General features: G+C 35.1%; 1 protein-coding gene across 1 annotated transcript; it reads left to right on the forward strand.

Moving 5' to 3' along the window:
• Positions 1-346: 346 nt before the first annotated feature.
• Positions 347-13,979, forward strand: LOC131415585 (killer cell lectin-like receptor 5). The gene is made up of 7 exons (XM_058557417.1): positions 347-458; positions 1,786-1,875; positions 2,823-3,062; positions 4,772-4,914; positions 6,507-6,610; positions 12,926-13,087; positions 13,166-13,979. Exons 1-6 carry the CDS (start codon positions 347-349, stop codon positions 13,071-13,073), a joined length of 837 nt encoding a protein of 278 aa, XP_058413400.1. The 3' UTR covers positions 13,074-13,087; positions 13,166-13,979.
• Positions 13,980-17,544: the final 3,565 nt, after the last annotated feature.

Raw genomic sequence — 17,544 nt, forward strand, 5'->3', positions numbered from 1 at the left:
CTAGGAGTATATATGGTTTTATCAGAGATATTGAAAAGTTTTCCATTTCTTAAGTAAATCAAGCTGAGTCTACATGCTGTAGGCACTTACAGGAGTTACTAAACACACCCCCACACATATACAAATATACATGCCTCTTAATCGTGGTATGTTCCTATAGACTGACATTTTAATTTAGCTTTATACAGAAATTATCCTGTTGCAAAGTTTTACTGCAAAACATGTTTCTCTTCTTACTCTAGACATGAGCAATCAGGAAGTGATTTATTCCTCCTTGAAAGTTCTTCAGTCTCCATCAGAGTCACAAAATAGATTAAGGCCTGGTGCTACTCAAAGGCCTGTGAAAATGGATGACAAAGGTATCTGTTTTAAGCATCTAGATTCACCTGTCTCTTATGGATTGTCAACCTTTAGACTTTTGAATAAAGTGTCCCTATCTGTGCTTCGGGTTTCAGACGGTAATATGAAATCCTAATTGTGTAGACTAGTAGAACAAATCTTTTTCTTTCAAAGTGTGTGAGAATAGAGAAATTAATGAATTCTTTTAAATTTGAGAGGCTAATAGAATGTTTCCATCCAAATTTGTTTAAGAGGAATTAATGAGGCCTTTAAAAGTAAAAGACAGACTAGACTCTCAAGAAAAGATTGCATCTTCTAGAGAAATAAAAGTCTTAAAGAATGAGAAAAGGAAAATATGCATTAGAAACAATGTTTGTTTTCAGAAAAATTATATTTTAGATGTCTTAAATATTTATCAAAACTTGATGGCTGGGCCGGCCCCGTGGCTTAGCGGTTAAGTGCGGGCGCTTCGCTACTGGCAGCCCGGGTTTGGATCCCGGGCACACACCGACGCACCGCTTCTCTGGCCATGCTGAGGCCACGTCCCACATACAGCAACTAGAAGGCTGTGCAACTATGACATACAACTATCTACTGGGGCTTTGGGGAAAAAGAAAAAAGAAGGAGGATTGGCAATAGATGTTAGCTCAGAGCCGGTCTTCCTCAGCAAAAAGAGGAGGATTAGCACAGATGTTAGCTCAGGGCTGATCTTCCTCACAAAAAAAAAAAAAGAAGAAGAAGAAGAGACCCAGCTTTAAAACAAAAAAAACTTGATGGCAGCGAAGAAGCAAAAATATTCACATCAAAAGGAGCATTCTAATTTTTCTATCCTCTCTCCCCTCAAATATTGTCATAAACTCTAAACTGAGAATAACTGTTACTTGTTTAATTTAGTGACAGAGATACAACTTTCAGATACTGAGGACCTCAAAAGTAGGAGGATAAATATAGTATTGACTAGAGAAAAAAAGAATTGATGAAAAAGAAAGGGAAGTTGATTTCTGGAAACTCCTTTATGGTTGAACCCCAATCACATTTGTGGCTTCAGAATATCCACTATTGGCCACCAATTTCTCAAGAATATCGATTGCTTTGTCCTTCCTCTTCATGATTAATTGCGATCACAGGAAGGAGTATGCATGTCAGTGTAGATTCTCATAAATGTGTGTTGTGTCTATTGCCATATGTGCTTTTGTAAGGGATGTACTTTGAAAATCCTATAGCACTGCTCTTGTGTGTAAAATTTCTACAATGGGTGTATGTCAGTCAGAAATCTGAAACTTTAAAATTGTAATTATGAGATCATAAATTTAAATCAATTTGTATGATATATTTTTGTAAAATTTTTAGATAAGATTGTCTTTTTGTTACCAATGGTGTCCTAGGTTATGGTTAGTAGTGGCTAGGCTCTATTCCTAACGATTATTTTCTTCCTTCTTTATTTAGAGTTTTCAGTGCCCTGGCATCTCATTGCAGTGACTCTTGGGGTCTTCTGTTTACTTCTTTTGGTGACAGTCACAGTGTTGGGGACAAAGAGTGAGTAACAGAAATATATCTTTCAAGTCTGAGTAAGAGCAGTAACCACTAACTGTGCAGATATTAACCATGCTCTACAATTGTGCCTTGGCTGTAGTCAGGGAATATCCCAGGTGGCTCCTTTTTGGTGATTTTTCCTCAGACACATCAAAGTGTCATTTTCATTTTATTTACCTATTCCAATGACTGCATCTGTAATGAGCTTTCTCATTCTGTATAATACTTGGTAACATTCCTTCTGATAAGGAGTTCCTAATTTTCTGCCTTCTGAGTTTAGATCATTGTGAATTTTAGACAGACGTTCTTTGAGAAACAACTATTCAAAAGAAATTATGACTTTCTCTTGATTTTATCTCAGTATACAATGAAGAAATGGTTTAGCAAAAAGAGTGATTTTATACATGGATGTTAGATGATCTTGACTTCATCCTTTGTTTTTTATTTGAATTCCTTGACATCTTTAGAGAAAATCACTAATATGACACACTCAGATAAAACTACACGTTTGGATCTTCCTCTCTTTTCTCCTACTGATATACCATCTACTCCAATAATAATGGTGCTATTTCTTCATGTTGTTAGTGGAGATTTTCACACTCAGAAAACGTGTTGTTAAATATTCATTGACTGGTTTTTACTTTAGTGTCTATTTGTAAATGCGCTAACTGTTAAAAAGAAACTAAACGGAATGGTAAGGTGTTACCTTTAAAATTTTATTCAGATACCTTATTTTAATTATTCTATGCTTAAGTTGCTAATAGTGAGAAATTTGGTGTTTCCATTTCTGTGGTCAGTTTATTGAGGTGTTACTTTCTAAATGTCAAATTACTAATTAAAGTAATGAAATGGGTTTGTTGTCCAAGTGATACTTTTTTTTCTTGTATCAAATTCCAACATTTAAGCATTATGAGTACTTTTTTGTATTATATCTATGTTATTAATTTTAGTTTTGCAGTGCACTCAAGAAGAGCACAGACAGGAAGCAAGTCCACGAAATTTCAGTCAAAAGTATCACAATATACAAAATGATGCCTACTTAAAGGAGAAGCTTTTGAATAAGACTTTAGAATATGACATTCTCAAAAACGAAACCCTTCAGCAGAAAAAGGAACTGGACTCAGTCTTTATAGAAAAGAAGAGATGTCATAGAAAACAGGAGAGCTTTTCAAAGTCTTTGCAAAATACAGGTATTTTGGATACAGGAGGAAATCTTGAATGAAATATTGCATGTTTTTTCATTATTTTTGCCCCCTCCAGAGGCTTTGAGGCCTAACAAACAGGCCTATGGTATATGCTAGAGATCTGTGTCTACTGGACAACTGTAATTTGTGCCTGTTGGATGTAGTATGGGTATTTGGGTTTACTTGTTTCAAACATAGGATTAAGACCACAGAATCCATGTTTGGAGTAGTAGAGCCCTATGTTTCCAAAACTCAATGGCAGTTCTTGCATTGCTACTGCTCCCAGAAGGTGAAATACTATGTCAGCTCCCCTGAAAATTTGTATCATTTTGGAACTGTGGGCAAGTTAGACACTCCCACTTTGTCGCTAACATGAAATATGGAGGCTACCAGTAAAAATATACTTAGGCTGCAATGTGCACAAGGCCTTTTATTTGGATGCTGTTGTAAAGATAACTGTGCGTGTGTGTGTGTGTGTGTTTTTCCATTCTGCCTTGACTTCAGGTATTTGATCTATTTGTGATCAATACACATTCTCTGCAGCACACCTGCAAGATTCACCAGTGTTGATGCTGTGCGACTCTGTGTGATGCTACCATTATAAACTACCAAGAGATAAGAATATGAAATCTCATACATTAAACTCTGTTATCATGCATAACAATGAAATGAACTGACCTGGTTAATCAACCAATAAATATTTGTTTAGGATTTAGAGTTTACAAAGAGATTTTGCATATTTAATATCATTTAGGTATGGTAGTTAGTAGAAATTTACTCTCTCTATTACTAAAGGGTCAATAATATTTTAAAAATTTCATATATTGTAAGATACAAGAGGAAAAAAAAACACAAAGAATAATGTTTATTTTATTTAGAAGGCATCCCAGAATCTTTTTTTTTTTTGCATTTTATTTAGTATTTTTAAAAACAGATTTATTGAGGTATTATTATTATGCAAAGAACTGCACATATTTAATGTATACAGTTTGATGCATTTAGCCTTTGTATATATCTGTAAAACCATTCACAGTGTGGGTAATAGAATGTCCATCCCCTCCCAACTTTCCTCATGTTCCTTTTGTTGTGCATGGTGAGAACACTTAAAATGAGATCTATATTTTTAACAAGTTTTTAAGTGCACAATTCCATATTGTTAACTGTAAGCACTATGTTGTACAACAGATTTCTAGAACTTATTCATCTTGTATAACTGAAACTATATACCCGTTGAACAACAACTCCTCATTCCCCCACCCCTCCCCACCCCAGTCCCGGCAACCACCATTCTACTTTCTGTTTCTTTGAGTGTGACTGCTTCTTATATCTCATGTAATTGGAATCATGCAGTATTTCCTTCTGTGATTGGCTTATTTCACTTAGAATAATATCCTCAAGCTTTATCTATATTGTCTCATATGCCAGGATTTCCTTCTTTTTAAGGCTGAATGATATTCCATTGTATGTATATACCACATTTTCTCTATCCATTCATCCATCTATGGACATTTGGGTTGTTTCCATATCTTTGTTATTGTGAATAACGCTGCAATGAATATGGAAGTGCAGATATCTCCTGGCCTCCAGAATATTGATGAACATCATATTATCATTATTTATAGCTAAGAGTTTGTTTTTAGAGGACTGATAAATATATTCCTCTGCTTAACAGAATTCCAGATGACAAGAAGTTTGTTTCACCTTATATGTTGTAGGCAAACTCTATGAAGACCGCTGGTCCTGTCGTGGAGTAAATTGTTATTATTTTACCACTGAAGTTAAAACTTGGCAGGGATGTAAACAGACTTGCCAAAGTTACAATTTATCTCTTTTGAAGATAAATGATAAAGATGAACAGGTATCATGGTTTGTTACATTCACTTTTATTCTCTTGGACTCTGTCTCTCTTCCTTGGACCCAAGATATTGAGGACCGGGAGGGGTCCAGAAAGAGGGACCTTCAGTTATTCTTTGTGTTGTGTCTGTTGAATGAGCAAAAGTTGTATAATTAAGAGTCTCCCAGGTGACCCCTGCCTGCTAATAGGTGTATGATCTTATTACTAAGCAATCAATACGTATTATCTATTATGATGACCAATATTATTTCTAAAATGGAAACCTCCTTGCAGGTGCAGGTTGCGTCTTTGCAATCACCTCCCTCTCTAAGGAGTCTATAGGAGACCTGCTCTCGGAGAAGTGTGCTTTTCCTTCAAAGAAGTACTTAACCCTTTGGTAAATTGTAGCCTGGAACCAGCAGTTATTTCTTCCTATAAAGTGGCAACTAAGAACCCAGAGGCAATACAGTCTAGTAGTTTCTGTTAGGTATACAGGGGCCAGACTACCTGGGATAAAATCCGGTTTCTGTCTGGGTGACCTTGGGTAAATTACTTAACCTCTCTGGGCCCCAGTTTTCCTATTTGCAAAAGGGAGATAATAATGAGGAAAATAAAAGTGCTCACACTTTTACAAATTAGCCTTATGGTGCTTTTCATTGCATCTGTAGGTAACATTTACTTGATCAAATATTTTTATATATTACATCAAGATGTGTAGCTTTCAAAAAGAATTATAAAAAGAGAAAATACAGTGGCAACAATTTCTAAACTATCTTTTTAATTTATTACCAGTAACAACTATCTACATACATAAAATGTGTTTTTATAGAGAAATGTTTGTAAAGATCAGCCTGAAACTTCTATTTATCATTTAGGAAAACAACACAAAATTCATATGCAAATCTAATAGATGTTTTAAATCACAACATAAAAGAATTTAGGATATCAATTCATAAAATAACTTTTTATATTTGTTACAGTAAAACACAGTTAAATTTAAACCAATATTTTAAAATATATTCAATCACTTATTCAGAAGTTACGTAATGTGTCACTTTGCTACACTACATTTTTGGACAGTAAATATTTCATAATAATGCCCTTTTTTCCCTTCACCTCTTCCAGCTATTGAACTACAGCCAGTCTTTTTCTTATGAGGCTGAAGGCTGAAGGCTCTCAGACACATCTCCCCAGATACACTTGTTGTTTTAATAAATTTATTTTGAATATAGCTGTTTTCACTTAAGATTATGTAATGATCATTTTTCTACATCCTTAAGTATTTTTCTGGAGCATGATTTTGAATGGTTTTATAAAGATCAAAAATTATTTAACGAATCTCCTATTCTGAGATATTTAGATTTTAAATTTTTGCATGTTTTAAGTAATCTGTGAAACTGGCAGCCATTTTTAACATAAGTAAATAATCCTGGAGAAAATTACTTTGCAAAATGAAAATACAGGAATTGTGGGGAGAGAAGTTTTTCTAGGAAGGAGGGATGAAGGATGATGTAGCAGAGTAGTGGCCTTAGAAACAGTTGGGCCCTTTACCTATCCTTTTCATTCATCTGACAGGTGGGAATTTAGTCACATGATATGTTTTGTTTCCTTTATAGGCCTTCCTTCAACCCCAGACTTATGGAAATAGCTACTGGATTGGATTATCATATAATGCAGAGGAAAGGAAGTGGAAATGGATTGACGGTGACACATCTGGAATGTAAGTCTCTGGAATGCATTCAAACTCTAATATTGGTGTTAGGGCTGGAAAGATTGTATCTAAAAGGAATCTTCTCTTATTATGCACAGCTTAACTCATTTTCAAGTAGCCGTCATTGGTAAGAATAAGTAGAATGATTAGGAAAGTGTTTTAGGAAGCATACTTAAAAAGTAAGAGATGCATCATACAGAGTTATTAATAATACTAAAATTATGATGCTAAACACATGCTCAGAAGTATGTGTTATGAGGTACACAAAATAAAACAATATCATAAAGTAAAGTGATATGAAGTGATCAGACCATCCTGACTTAGCCAAAGTGATCCCTCCCACGACCTCAAATGAATATTTTGAGTATCCTCAGAATTCATTTGAAACTCCTTTACATTATTGGTTTATATTATTTGTAAATATAAATATATGTGAGTATACACACACACGTACACACACCTGCACCATGGTTCTTCTATTTTGAAGTGCAGTATTTTGTAACCTCTTGGGTTTACATTTAGTTATAATCTGCTGTTAAACTGTTCAATGATTTTTAAAAAATCTGAACTTTGTATTATATTATTTGTTTCTAGAAATTCTGCTTTCTGTTTCTAAATCTTTCTGGTTACTCATATTTTCAAGCTGTCTTTTATTTCTTGAAAGATACTAAATGTTCTTATTGTATATTTGGCGTCTGATAGTTCTTAGATTTGAAGTTTTGTGGGTTCACTCTATTGTTTCTGCTGGTTTTTGTTCATGATACCATTTTCTTTGCAGTGTTGAGTGATTTTTTTTCTCCTTTTTGAGCTGCTGTGGAAATTAGTCAGGGACTGAGATGAAGGCGGCTCCTCAAGAAAGAATTTGTTTTTGTTGGAAGCCTTGGGTTCTATGAATCAGGGCCACTGTTTTTATTCTTATCATCTTTATTGAGGTCATAATAGTTTATAACAGTGTGCAATTTGAGTTGTACAGTATTATTTATCCATCACCATATATATGTGCCCCTTTATCCCTTATGCCCACACCCAACTCCATCCCCTCTATACCCACTAGTCTGTTCTCTTTGTCATGTATTTGTTTATCTTCCACTTAAGAGTGAAATCATATGGTATTTGTCTTTCTCTGTCTGGCTTATTTTGCTTAACATAATACTCTCAAAGTCCATCCATGTTGCTGCAAAGGGGGCGATTTTGTAATTTTTTTTCTTTTTTGTGGAAGATTAGCCCTGAGCTAACATCTGTTGCCAATCCTCGTCTTTTTTGCTGAAGAAGATTGGCCCTGGGCTAACATCTGTGCCCATCTTCCTCTGCTTTATGTGGGATGCTGCCACAGCATGGCTTGATAAGCGGTGCATAGACTGCATGGGAGATTAAAAAACGCGAACCTGGGGCCAACAAAGCCGAGCGAGTAAACTTAACTGCTATGCCACAGGGCGGGCCCTGCGATTTTGTATGTTTTTATGGCTGAGTAGTGTTCCATCGTGCATATGTACCATATCTTCTTTATCCGTTCATCAGTCATTGGACACTTGGGTTGCTTCCATGTCTTGGCTACAGTGAATAATGCTGCAATGAACATAGGGGTACATAAGCCTCTGAATTCTTGATTTGAAGTTCTTTGGATAAATACCCAGTAGTGGGATAACCGGGTCATATGGTATTACTATTTTTATTTTTTGAGAAATCTCCATACTGTTTTCCATAGTGGCTGTACCAGTTTGCAAACCCACCAGCTGTATATGAGGGTTCCCTCTTCTCCACATCCTATGCAATATTTGCTATTTTTTTCTTGGTAGTTATAGCCATTCTCACAGGTGTAAAGTGATATCTCACTGTCGTTTTGATTTGCATTTCCCTGACGATTAGTGATGTTGAACATCTTTTCATGTGCCTATTGGCCATCTGTATATCTTCTTTGGGAAAATGTCGGTTCATATCCTCTGCCCATTTCTTGATTGGGTTGTTTGTTTTTTTTTGTGTTGAGCTGTGTGAGTTCTTTATAAATTTTGGAGATTAACCTCTTGTCAGATATATGATTTGCAAATATTTTCTCCCAGCTGGTGGGCTGTCTTTTCACTTTCGTCCTGGTTTGCGTTGCCTTGCAGAAGCTCTTTAGTCTGATGAAGTCCCATTTATTTACTTTTTCTTTTGTTTCCCTTGTCTGTGTAGACATGGGATTTAAAAAGATCCTTTTAAGACTGATGTCAAAGAGTGTAATGCCTATATTTTGTTCTAGTAGTTTTATGGTTTCACATCCTAACATCAAGTCTTTAATCCATTTTGAGTTCATTTTTTTGTATGGAAAAAGATAATGGTCTACTTTCATTCTTTTGTTTGTGGCTGTCCAGTTTTCCCAATACCAGTTGTTGAAGAGACTTTCTTTTTCTGTTGTATATTCTCAGCTCCTCTCTCGAAGATTATCTGTCTGTAGTTGTGTGGTTTCCTTTCTGGGCTTTCAATTTTGTTCCACTGACGTGTGTCTGTTTTTGTGTCAGTACCATGCTGTTTTTATTACTATACCTTTGTAGTGTAGTTTTAATTCAGGGATTGTGATGCCTCCAGCTTTGTTCTTTTTTCTCAAGAACGCTTTGCTTTTCGGGGTCTTTTGTTGCCCCATATGAATTTTAGGATTCTTTGTTCTATTTCCATGAAGAATGTTATCGAAAATCTGATTAGGATTGCATTGAATCTGTAGATTGCTTTAGGTAGTGTGGACATTATAACTATGTTTATTCTTCTAATCTATGTGCATGGAATATCTTCCCATTTCTTTATGTCATCATCAATTTCTTTCAATAATGTCTTATAGTGGTTTTTATTCCTCATTTTGTTAATGTGGTGTATCACATTGATTGATTTGCAGGTGTTGAACCAACCCTGCATATTTGATATAAATCCCACTTGATCATGGTATATCATCCTTTTAATGTATTGCTGTATTTGGTTTGCCAATATTTTTTGGAGGATTTGCATCTATATTCATCAGCGATATTGGCCTATAATTTTCCTTCTTTTTCTTATGTTTGGGATCAGGATGATGTTGGCCTTCTAAAATGTGTTGGGAAGTGTTCCATCTTCTTCAGTTTTTTAGAATAGTTTGAGAATCATAGGTATCATATCTTCTTTGAATGTTTGGTAGAATTAACCAGAGAAGCCATCTGGTCCTGGACTTTTATATTTTGGGAGGTTTTTGATTACTGTTTCAGTTTCTTTATTTGTGGTTGGTCTATTCAGATTCTCTATTTCTTCTTGATTCACTTGTGGGAGGTATGAGTCTATGAATTTATCCATTTCTTGTAGATTGTCCAATTTGTTGGCATATAGTTTTTCGTAGGGTTCTCTTATACTCCTTTGGTATTTCTGCGGTATTTGTTGTAATTTCTCCGCATTCACTTCTAATTTTATTTATTTGAGTCTTTTTTCTTGTTTTCTTGGTGAGTCCAGGTAAGGATTTGTCAATTTTGTTTATCTTCTCAAAGAACCAGTTCGTAATTTCACTGATCTTTACTACCGTTTTTTGTTCATTTTAATTTTGTTTATTTCTGCTCTAATTTTTATTATTTCCCTCCTTCCTACTTTGGGCTTTGTTTTTTGATCTTTTTACAGTTCTGTTAGGTGTAGTTTAAGATTCTTTATTTGAGATTTTTCTTGCTTGTTAGGGTGGTCTTGTATTGCTATGAATTTCCCTCTTTTGACCTCTTTTGTTGCATCCCATATGAGTTGGTGTGGTGTATTTTCATTTTCATTTGTCTCCAGATATTTTTAAATTTCTCCTTTGATTTTTTCAATGATCCATTGGTTGTTCAGTAGCATGCTTTTTAGTCTCCACATCTTTGTCATTTTCTCAGCTTTTTCTTGTAGTTCATTTCTAGTTTCCTAGCATTATGGTGAGAAAAGATGCTTGATGTGATGTCAATCTTCTTATTTATTGAGGCTTGCCTTGTTTCCCAATATATGGTCTATTTTTGAGAATGTTCATGTGCACTTGAGAAGAATGTGCATTCTGCTGTTTTTGGATGGAGTGTTCTATGTATATCTATTAAGTCCATCTGGTCTAGTTTTTCATGGAATTCCACTATTTCCTTGTTGACTTTCTGTCTGGATGATGTATCCATTAATGTAAGTGGCGTTTTAAGGTCCCCTACTATTGTTCTGTTCCTATTAATGTCTCCTTTTAGGTCTGTTAAAAGTTCCTTTATGTACTCTACTGCTAGTGTGTTACTTGCATATATATTTATAAGACTCGTGTCTTCTTTGTGGAGTGTCCCTAGGTTGCTGCAGTTGTGGGAAGGAAAAGATTCCCCTTCCCTCCTTCCACTGCCTCCTGGAAGTTTCAGCACCCCCACCTTCAGGTGTATGGCTGTGTGGGTGTCTCAGACATTTATTGTGTTGTGTGCATGTCCTCTGCTGGTCTATGAATGCCCTTTTCATTGTATCTTAGGGAAGAGAGTCTAAAGGAAGAGCTCACTCTGCCATGATGCTGACATCACCCATTTTTCAAGGCTACTTTTACTTTTAAATATGAGCCCTGCAAGTAGGGTAGATCTGGGCTGCAAATCTACAAAAGATGTCATGCACAAAATTACCTTAATGTGACCATAGCCTGTAAGTACCTTTCAGGTAAACAATCTCAGAGGTCACAGAACAGAAAGGCTCATGAGCCAAATAAATACACTTAAATTGCACAGTTAATTAAATCAATTTAAACCACATTGCACTATTCCAGGGGAAGGAAATGGAATAGCTCTCAGACTTGGATGGGATGCGATAGGTTGTCACACTTAGGATAAGTTGCAAGCGGGTGAAAGGATCACTTGAATCCTGAAGTATGCAATCATCATATGGCCTGCCTCTCTCTGCTGCATAACCCTTTCCTGATGATGGTGTGGTTTCTAGGACCAGACTTGAGGTTTGAGTAAAAGGGTCCAACAGACAGAAGGTTCTTGTGCCCAGCATACATATTTTCTCTACTGGGGATGTGCAGGAGCATGTAAGCCTGACCACAGCTGCAGCTTTCTAATTAACCTTACGAACAGCTATGGATTTTATTTGAGTTTCTTAGGCAGAGGGCCAGAAAGAGTGTCACCAACGTGTGGGGAACTTGACACCTCATGAACGTTGAATATCTATGTGCATCATGTATCTTTGGAGTATTATATTTAGTGTCTACTTGGTTCTTTCATCCTTTCCTATTTTTTTCCCACACATATGCTCTACTTTCTCTATCTATACCTAACATGTCTCATAGGTTACCAACTTACTTATACATACTTAATACATCGTATGTGTTCCACCTATGGCTTACAAGCTACTTAGTTTCATTTATCTTCCTTGTTTGTTTCTCTTCATTTCTATATCAGATTTGAATATTCTTAAATAATACAGCAAATGCAAATTATACGAGAGATGGTTTAAGCTTTTGAACTCTTAGGTAGGATTATTCTTTTTCTCCTCTGCTTAAGGGCAAGGTTCAAAGACAATTCTTGGGTGGTTTAAACTGAAGATATATTCCTTTGGGATCTCAACTCTTTATGGCTTGTCTTCTATTTAGAATCTTGGGTGGAATTCATTATTCAGCCTACTACATCAGTTAAGGGAAAAACTGACTTCAGAGCCTCAATTACCTGTCCGCTTTCCCACCTTTACTTAACCCTCAGCCTGAGTTTGAATTTGTTTCTTTCCAGTTCATAAATTTGTTGAAGCACATTTAAATTTTTCTTTGTTCATCATTTTACTATTTCAACAGTAAGATCGTTCTGGTATCTAATCCACCACTTTGCTGAAGCAGAAGTCTTGCTTTTAGGTGTCTTTCAATGGATTGCCATGAAATAATAATAAAAATTATTGGATATGGGGTAGGGAAGGAAAAGAAACAAAACAGATAAAAACTTCAATTAAACAACTTCATCTCTGGGTATATTCCAATTCTGCTTTTTCTCTTTAAGGTATATGCACATGAGACCTCATTATCTCTGTCACAAAAATTCAGTTCTTCTCCTTTTTAATCTCTCACTTTTATTGAAAAAAATTAACATAAGAAAGCAGGTTTGCTATATATCATGATCCCTCAGCAATACTGCAAGGTGATTTTGCCTCCTGACCAAAAATTCCCAGTGTGGAATAAGATGGAAGATTGTGGGTGTGATCAAGAGGCTGTTATTCTATTTAACAGGCTAAGAACAAAGGAAAGTCTTTTAGTGATGAAGTCATGATTAACATTTCCATATTCCAGATCTTTAGGCAACACACTTAAAAAGATGATGACTTATGTTATTGTAAGCTTCATAATTCAACAGTGGACCATATGTGTTTTCTGTTCTATAGTAATTCTCCAATAAAGAGTTTGCCTTATGGGAAAGAAGAATGTGCATTTTTAAGCTCAACAAGAATAGAAAATACTTATTGCCTTAAAACTTATAATTGTCTCTGTGAGAAGAGATTTGATTGTGTTTCCACTGCCTGCTTCAAGTAGACACAGAAGAAAAGGTGAAATGGAATTTTGTCATTTTGTTGTTTTGTTTCCTGTGATAATTTGTGATTATTTACAATTGATCTTTTTAACAGCAGGACTTATTCCACTGTGGAAAAAGAGATGAGTTGGAACAGGAAGAAAATGCTCTTTTGGACTGTGATATAAGAGATCAGATGCTGGCTGTCTTCTCGGGGAAGCGGGGAAGATTTTGTTTTTGGAAATCAGTTACCCCTCTCTTTAATGGCCCTGAGAAAGTGTCTCTTCTTCATTCCCTGAACTACCCACAGAATCAATCAGAGAACTCTGGATCTGTTCCTTACCCATATGGTAAATCGTTTCCATAGCCTTAGGCTTGGGGATATAGCACAATTAAGAACTAAAAAATAGATATCCTGCCAATCCCCCATCTAGATGCTTACCTCACATTTAATTTTTATTATTTTTTTATGATTTCAAACATATTGAAAAGTTGAAACAATAGTAGCAGGAACTCTCATATAACCATATAACCCATAGTTACCATTTGTTTATATTTTCCTCTAGCTGCACTTTACTGTTCTCTTTCTCTCTCCATACTGATCCGTTTGATTATATATTCAGGACATTACATCCCTTTGTCTAAATATTTTACAAGAACAAGGACTTTGTCTTGTATAACCATAGTACAATTGTCAAAATCAAGAAATTTTGCATTTCTGCAGTACTATGATTTATCTATAATCCGTATTCAAATTTTGTCATCTGTTTCGACAAAGTCATTTATAGGTGATTTTCCTCCATGTTCAGGATCATGCAATACAATTAGTTGTGATGTCACTTTAGTCTCCTTTAATCTGGGACAGTTCTTCAGGATTTTTTGTCTTTCTTGACCTGAACATTTTAAAAATCAACTTTAGAGTTATACTTTCATGCAATAAAATGCATCTACCGTAAATCATGAGATCAATGTGTTTTTAACAAATGGATACACCTCTTAAATACCATCAAATCAAGTCATACAACACTGTGATCCCCTCCAAAGTTCTTTTCTGCCCCTCCCTGCCCACCTGGCCCCAGGATACCAGTGATATGCTTTCTGTCGCTATAAATAAGTGTTGCCTATTGTAGAATTTCATACATCAAGTGCTCTTTTGAATCTGCCTTCTTTTTGCTCAGCATGTTTTTGAAATTAATTCATGTTCTTTTGTGTATCATTAGTTCATTCTTTTTGTTACTAAGTTGTATTCCATTGTATGGACATACCATAATTTGTTCATCCACCTATGGACATTTGATGTGTTTCCAATTTTTGGCTACTATGAATAAACTTGCCATGAACATTTATGTGCCAATCTCTGTGTGGACATGTGTTGTCATTTCTTTTTATTAAATATCTAGGAATTTGATTGTTGAATCCTACGGTAAGTGCCTGTTTAATTTTATAAGAAACTTCTAGTTTGTTTTCCAATGTTGTTGTGGCATTGTGTTTTCCCAGTAGCAACATATGAGAATTCCAGTTGACTCATATCATTGCCGAGACTTGATATTCTCAGTCTTTTTGATTTTAGCCATTATGGTGGGTGTGTAATGGTATCTCACTGTGGTTTTTAATTTGCATTTCCCTGAAGACTAATGACATTGAGCATCTTTTCAAGTGTTTATTGGCCATTTTTATATATTCTTTTGTGAAGTGTCTGTTCAATCATTTGCCCATTGAACTGTCTGTTCTATCTTTTTAAAAATTGGGTTTGTCTGTCTTATTATGGAGTCATAAGAGTTCTTTATATAACTTGGGAACAAATCCCTTGTTAGATATATGTACTGCAGATACTTTCTCCCAGTCTATGTCTTCCCTTTCCATTTTCTTTACTTTCTTTCTTTCTTTTTTTTTTTTTTTTTGTGAGGAAGTTCAGCCCTGGGCTAACATCCATGCCCATCTTCCTCTACTCTTTTGTATGGGACACCGCCACAGCATGGCCTGACAAGCAGTGCATCGGTGCGCACCTGGGATCCTTACCCGGTCTGCCAGCAGTGGAGTGCGCACACTTAACCGCTACTCCATGGGGCAGCCCCCCACTTTCCATTTTCTTAATGGTGTCTTTCAAGAAGCAGAAGTTTTAAAATTTTGATGAAGCACAATTTATCATTTTTTTTCTTTTTCTTTTGTACCTTTTATGTCCTCTCTAAGAAATGTTTGCCTACATCAAGATCATAGAGATTTTTCTCATCTGATTTCTTCTAGAAGTTTTATAGTTTTAACTTACATGTTTAGCCTATACCCATTTCAAATTAATTTTTATGTATTAGAAAAGGTTTGAGGCTCACTATTATTTCATATAGATATCCCTTTTTTTTGCATTATTTGTTGAAAAGACTTCCCTATTCTCTATTGAATTACTTAGGTGACTTTGTAGAAAATTAATGGACCATACCTGTGTGGGTCTATTTTTGGATTCTCTGTTTTGTCTCTGTGATCTCTATGCATATCCTTGCAGTAATAATACACTGTCTCCATTATGTAGGTGTATAGTAAGCCTTGGAGTAAAATGTGCTAATCTTCCAAATTTGTTCTTTTACAAAATATGTTGGTTATTCTGGGATTTTGTATTTTCTCAACATTTCTTCAAAAATACTTGATGAGATTTTGCCTTGGACTGCAGTGAATCTGTAGATTAATTTGGGAGAATTGCTATCTTAACAATTTTGAGTGTTAGACTTCATGAATATGATTTCTCTCTCTCCATTTAGTTAGGTCTTTTTAACATTCTCTCAGCAATATGACACATTTCACGATATAGGTCTCATATGTATTTTGTTAAATTCTTATTTTTGATGCTCTTATAAATGGCATTTGACATTTTTTCAAATTATTTGATATTAGTTTATAGAAATGAAATTTTTTTGTAAATTTACCTCACGTTCTATCACCTTCCTAAATTTACTTATTTCTTGTAGATTTTTTTCCTTTTGTATTCCTCAGAATCTTCCTTTTCTGTGTACATAATCATGTCCTATGAGAATATAGAAAGTTTTATTTATCCTTTTCATTCATTGTTTCTCCTGCTTTATTGTACTGGTTAGGACCTCTGTTTGGAGAGAAGTGATGACAGTAGGCATCCTTGCCTTTTTCTAGTCTTACAAAGAGAAGTGTGTAGTCTTTTACTATGATGTGTGAGGTGAGCTGTAGATTTTTTGTAGATCCTCTTTATCATTTTGAGGCAATTCCCTTCTATTATTGATTGAGACTTTCATCATGAATGGGGGTTGATTTTTGTTATATGATTTTCTGCATCAATTAAGATGATTCTATAGATTTCCTCTTTTAGTCACTTAATACGGTATATTCCTTTGATTGGTTTGAATGTTAAACACAACTTATACTTCTTGGATAAATGCCACTTGGTCGTGCTGTATTTATCCTACTTTTGTATACATTGCTAGATTTGCTTGGGTAATATTTTGTTAAGGAATTTTGTGTTTATATTCATAATTGATATTGGTCTGTTATTTTCTTTTTTTAAATGTCTTTTTATGTTTATGGCATTGGAGAAATACAGGCCTTATATAGTCATGTGGCATTTTTTTAATATCTATCTCTTTTGGGGTGATAGGATTTATATTTTCATTCCTTAAATGTTAAATCAAATTTACTAGCGAAATAATCTAGGTCTGAAATTTTGTTTGGGAGAAGGTATTCTATTAGGAATACCATTTCTTTAATAGACTTAGGGCTATTTAGACCTTTTGTTTCTTGTCAATTTTGATAATTTTTATCTTTCAAGAAATTTGTCCATTTTGTTTAAATTGTCAAATTTATTGACATATTATTTTCCAAGTTGTATTAGTTTCCTAGGGCTGCAGTAACAAAGGACTTCAAATGTGATGGCTTAAAACAACCGAAATGTATTCCCTCACTGTTCTGGAAGACAGAAGTCCAACACCAAGGTGTCAGTATGCTTCCTCTGAGACTGTGTGGAAACTTCCCTTGCCTCTTCCTGGCTTCTGGTTGTGGCTGTCCATCCTTGCCATTACTTGGCTTGGAGCTGCATTCATCAATTTCTGCCTCTGTCATCACATGGCATTTTTACCTGTGTCTCTGTCTTTACATACTGTTTCCTCTTCTTATGAGGACCCTATTGGATTAGGGACCACTCTAATGACCTCATCTTAAGTTGATTACATTTACAAGGACCCTATCTCCAAATAAGGTCACATTCATAGGTGCCAGGGTTAGGACTTAAACGTATCTTTTTGGAAGACACAATTCAACCCATAACAATAATATTTCCTTATTATCTGTTTACTGTTCGTAGAACCTGTAATCGTGTCCTTTCTTTTATGATATTGTTTGTACTTCTAATATTGTGTTTTTGTGGTTTTCTTTCTTGATCAGTCTAGCTAGAGCTTTATATCAATTTTATTGATCTTGTCGATGAACTAGCTTTTTGTTTCATTGATTTTTTTTATGTTTGTCCATTTCCAATCTTATTTA

This window comes from Diceros bicornis, chromosome 17, assembly GCF_020826845.1.
Source record: "Diceros bicornis minor isolate mBicDic1 chromosome 17, mDicBic1.mat.cur, whole genome shotgun sequence".
NCBI lineage: Eukaryota > Metazoa > Chordata > Mammalia > Perissodactyla > Rhinocerotidae > Diceros > Diceros bicornis.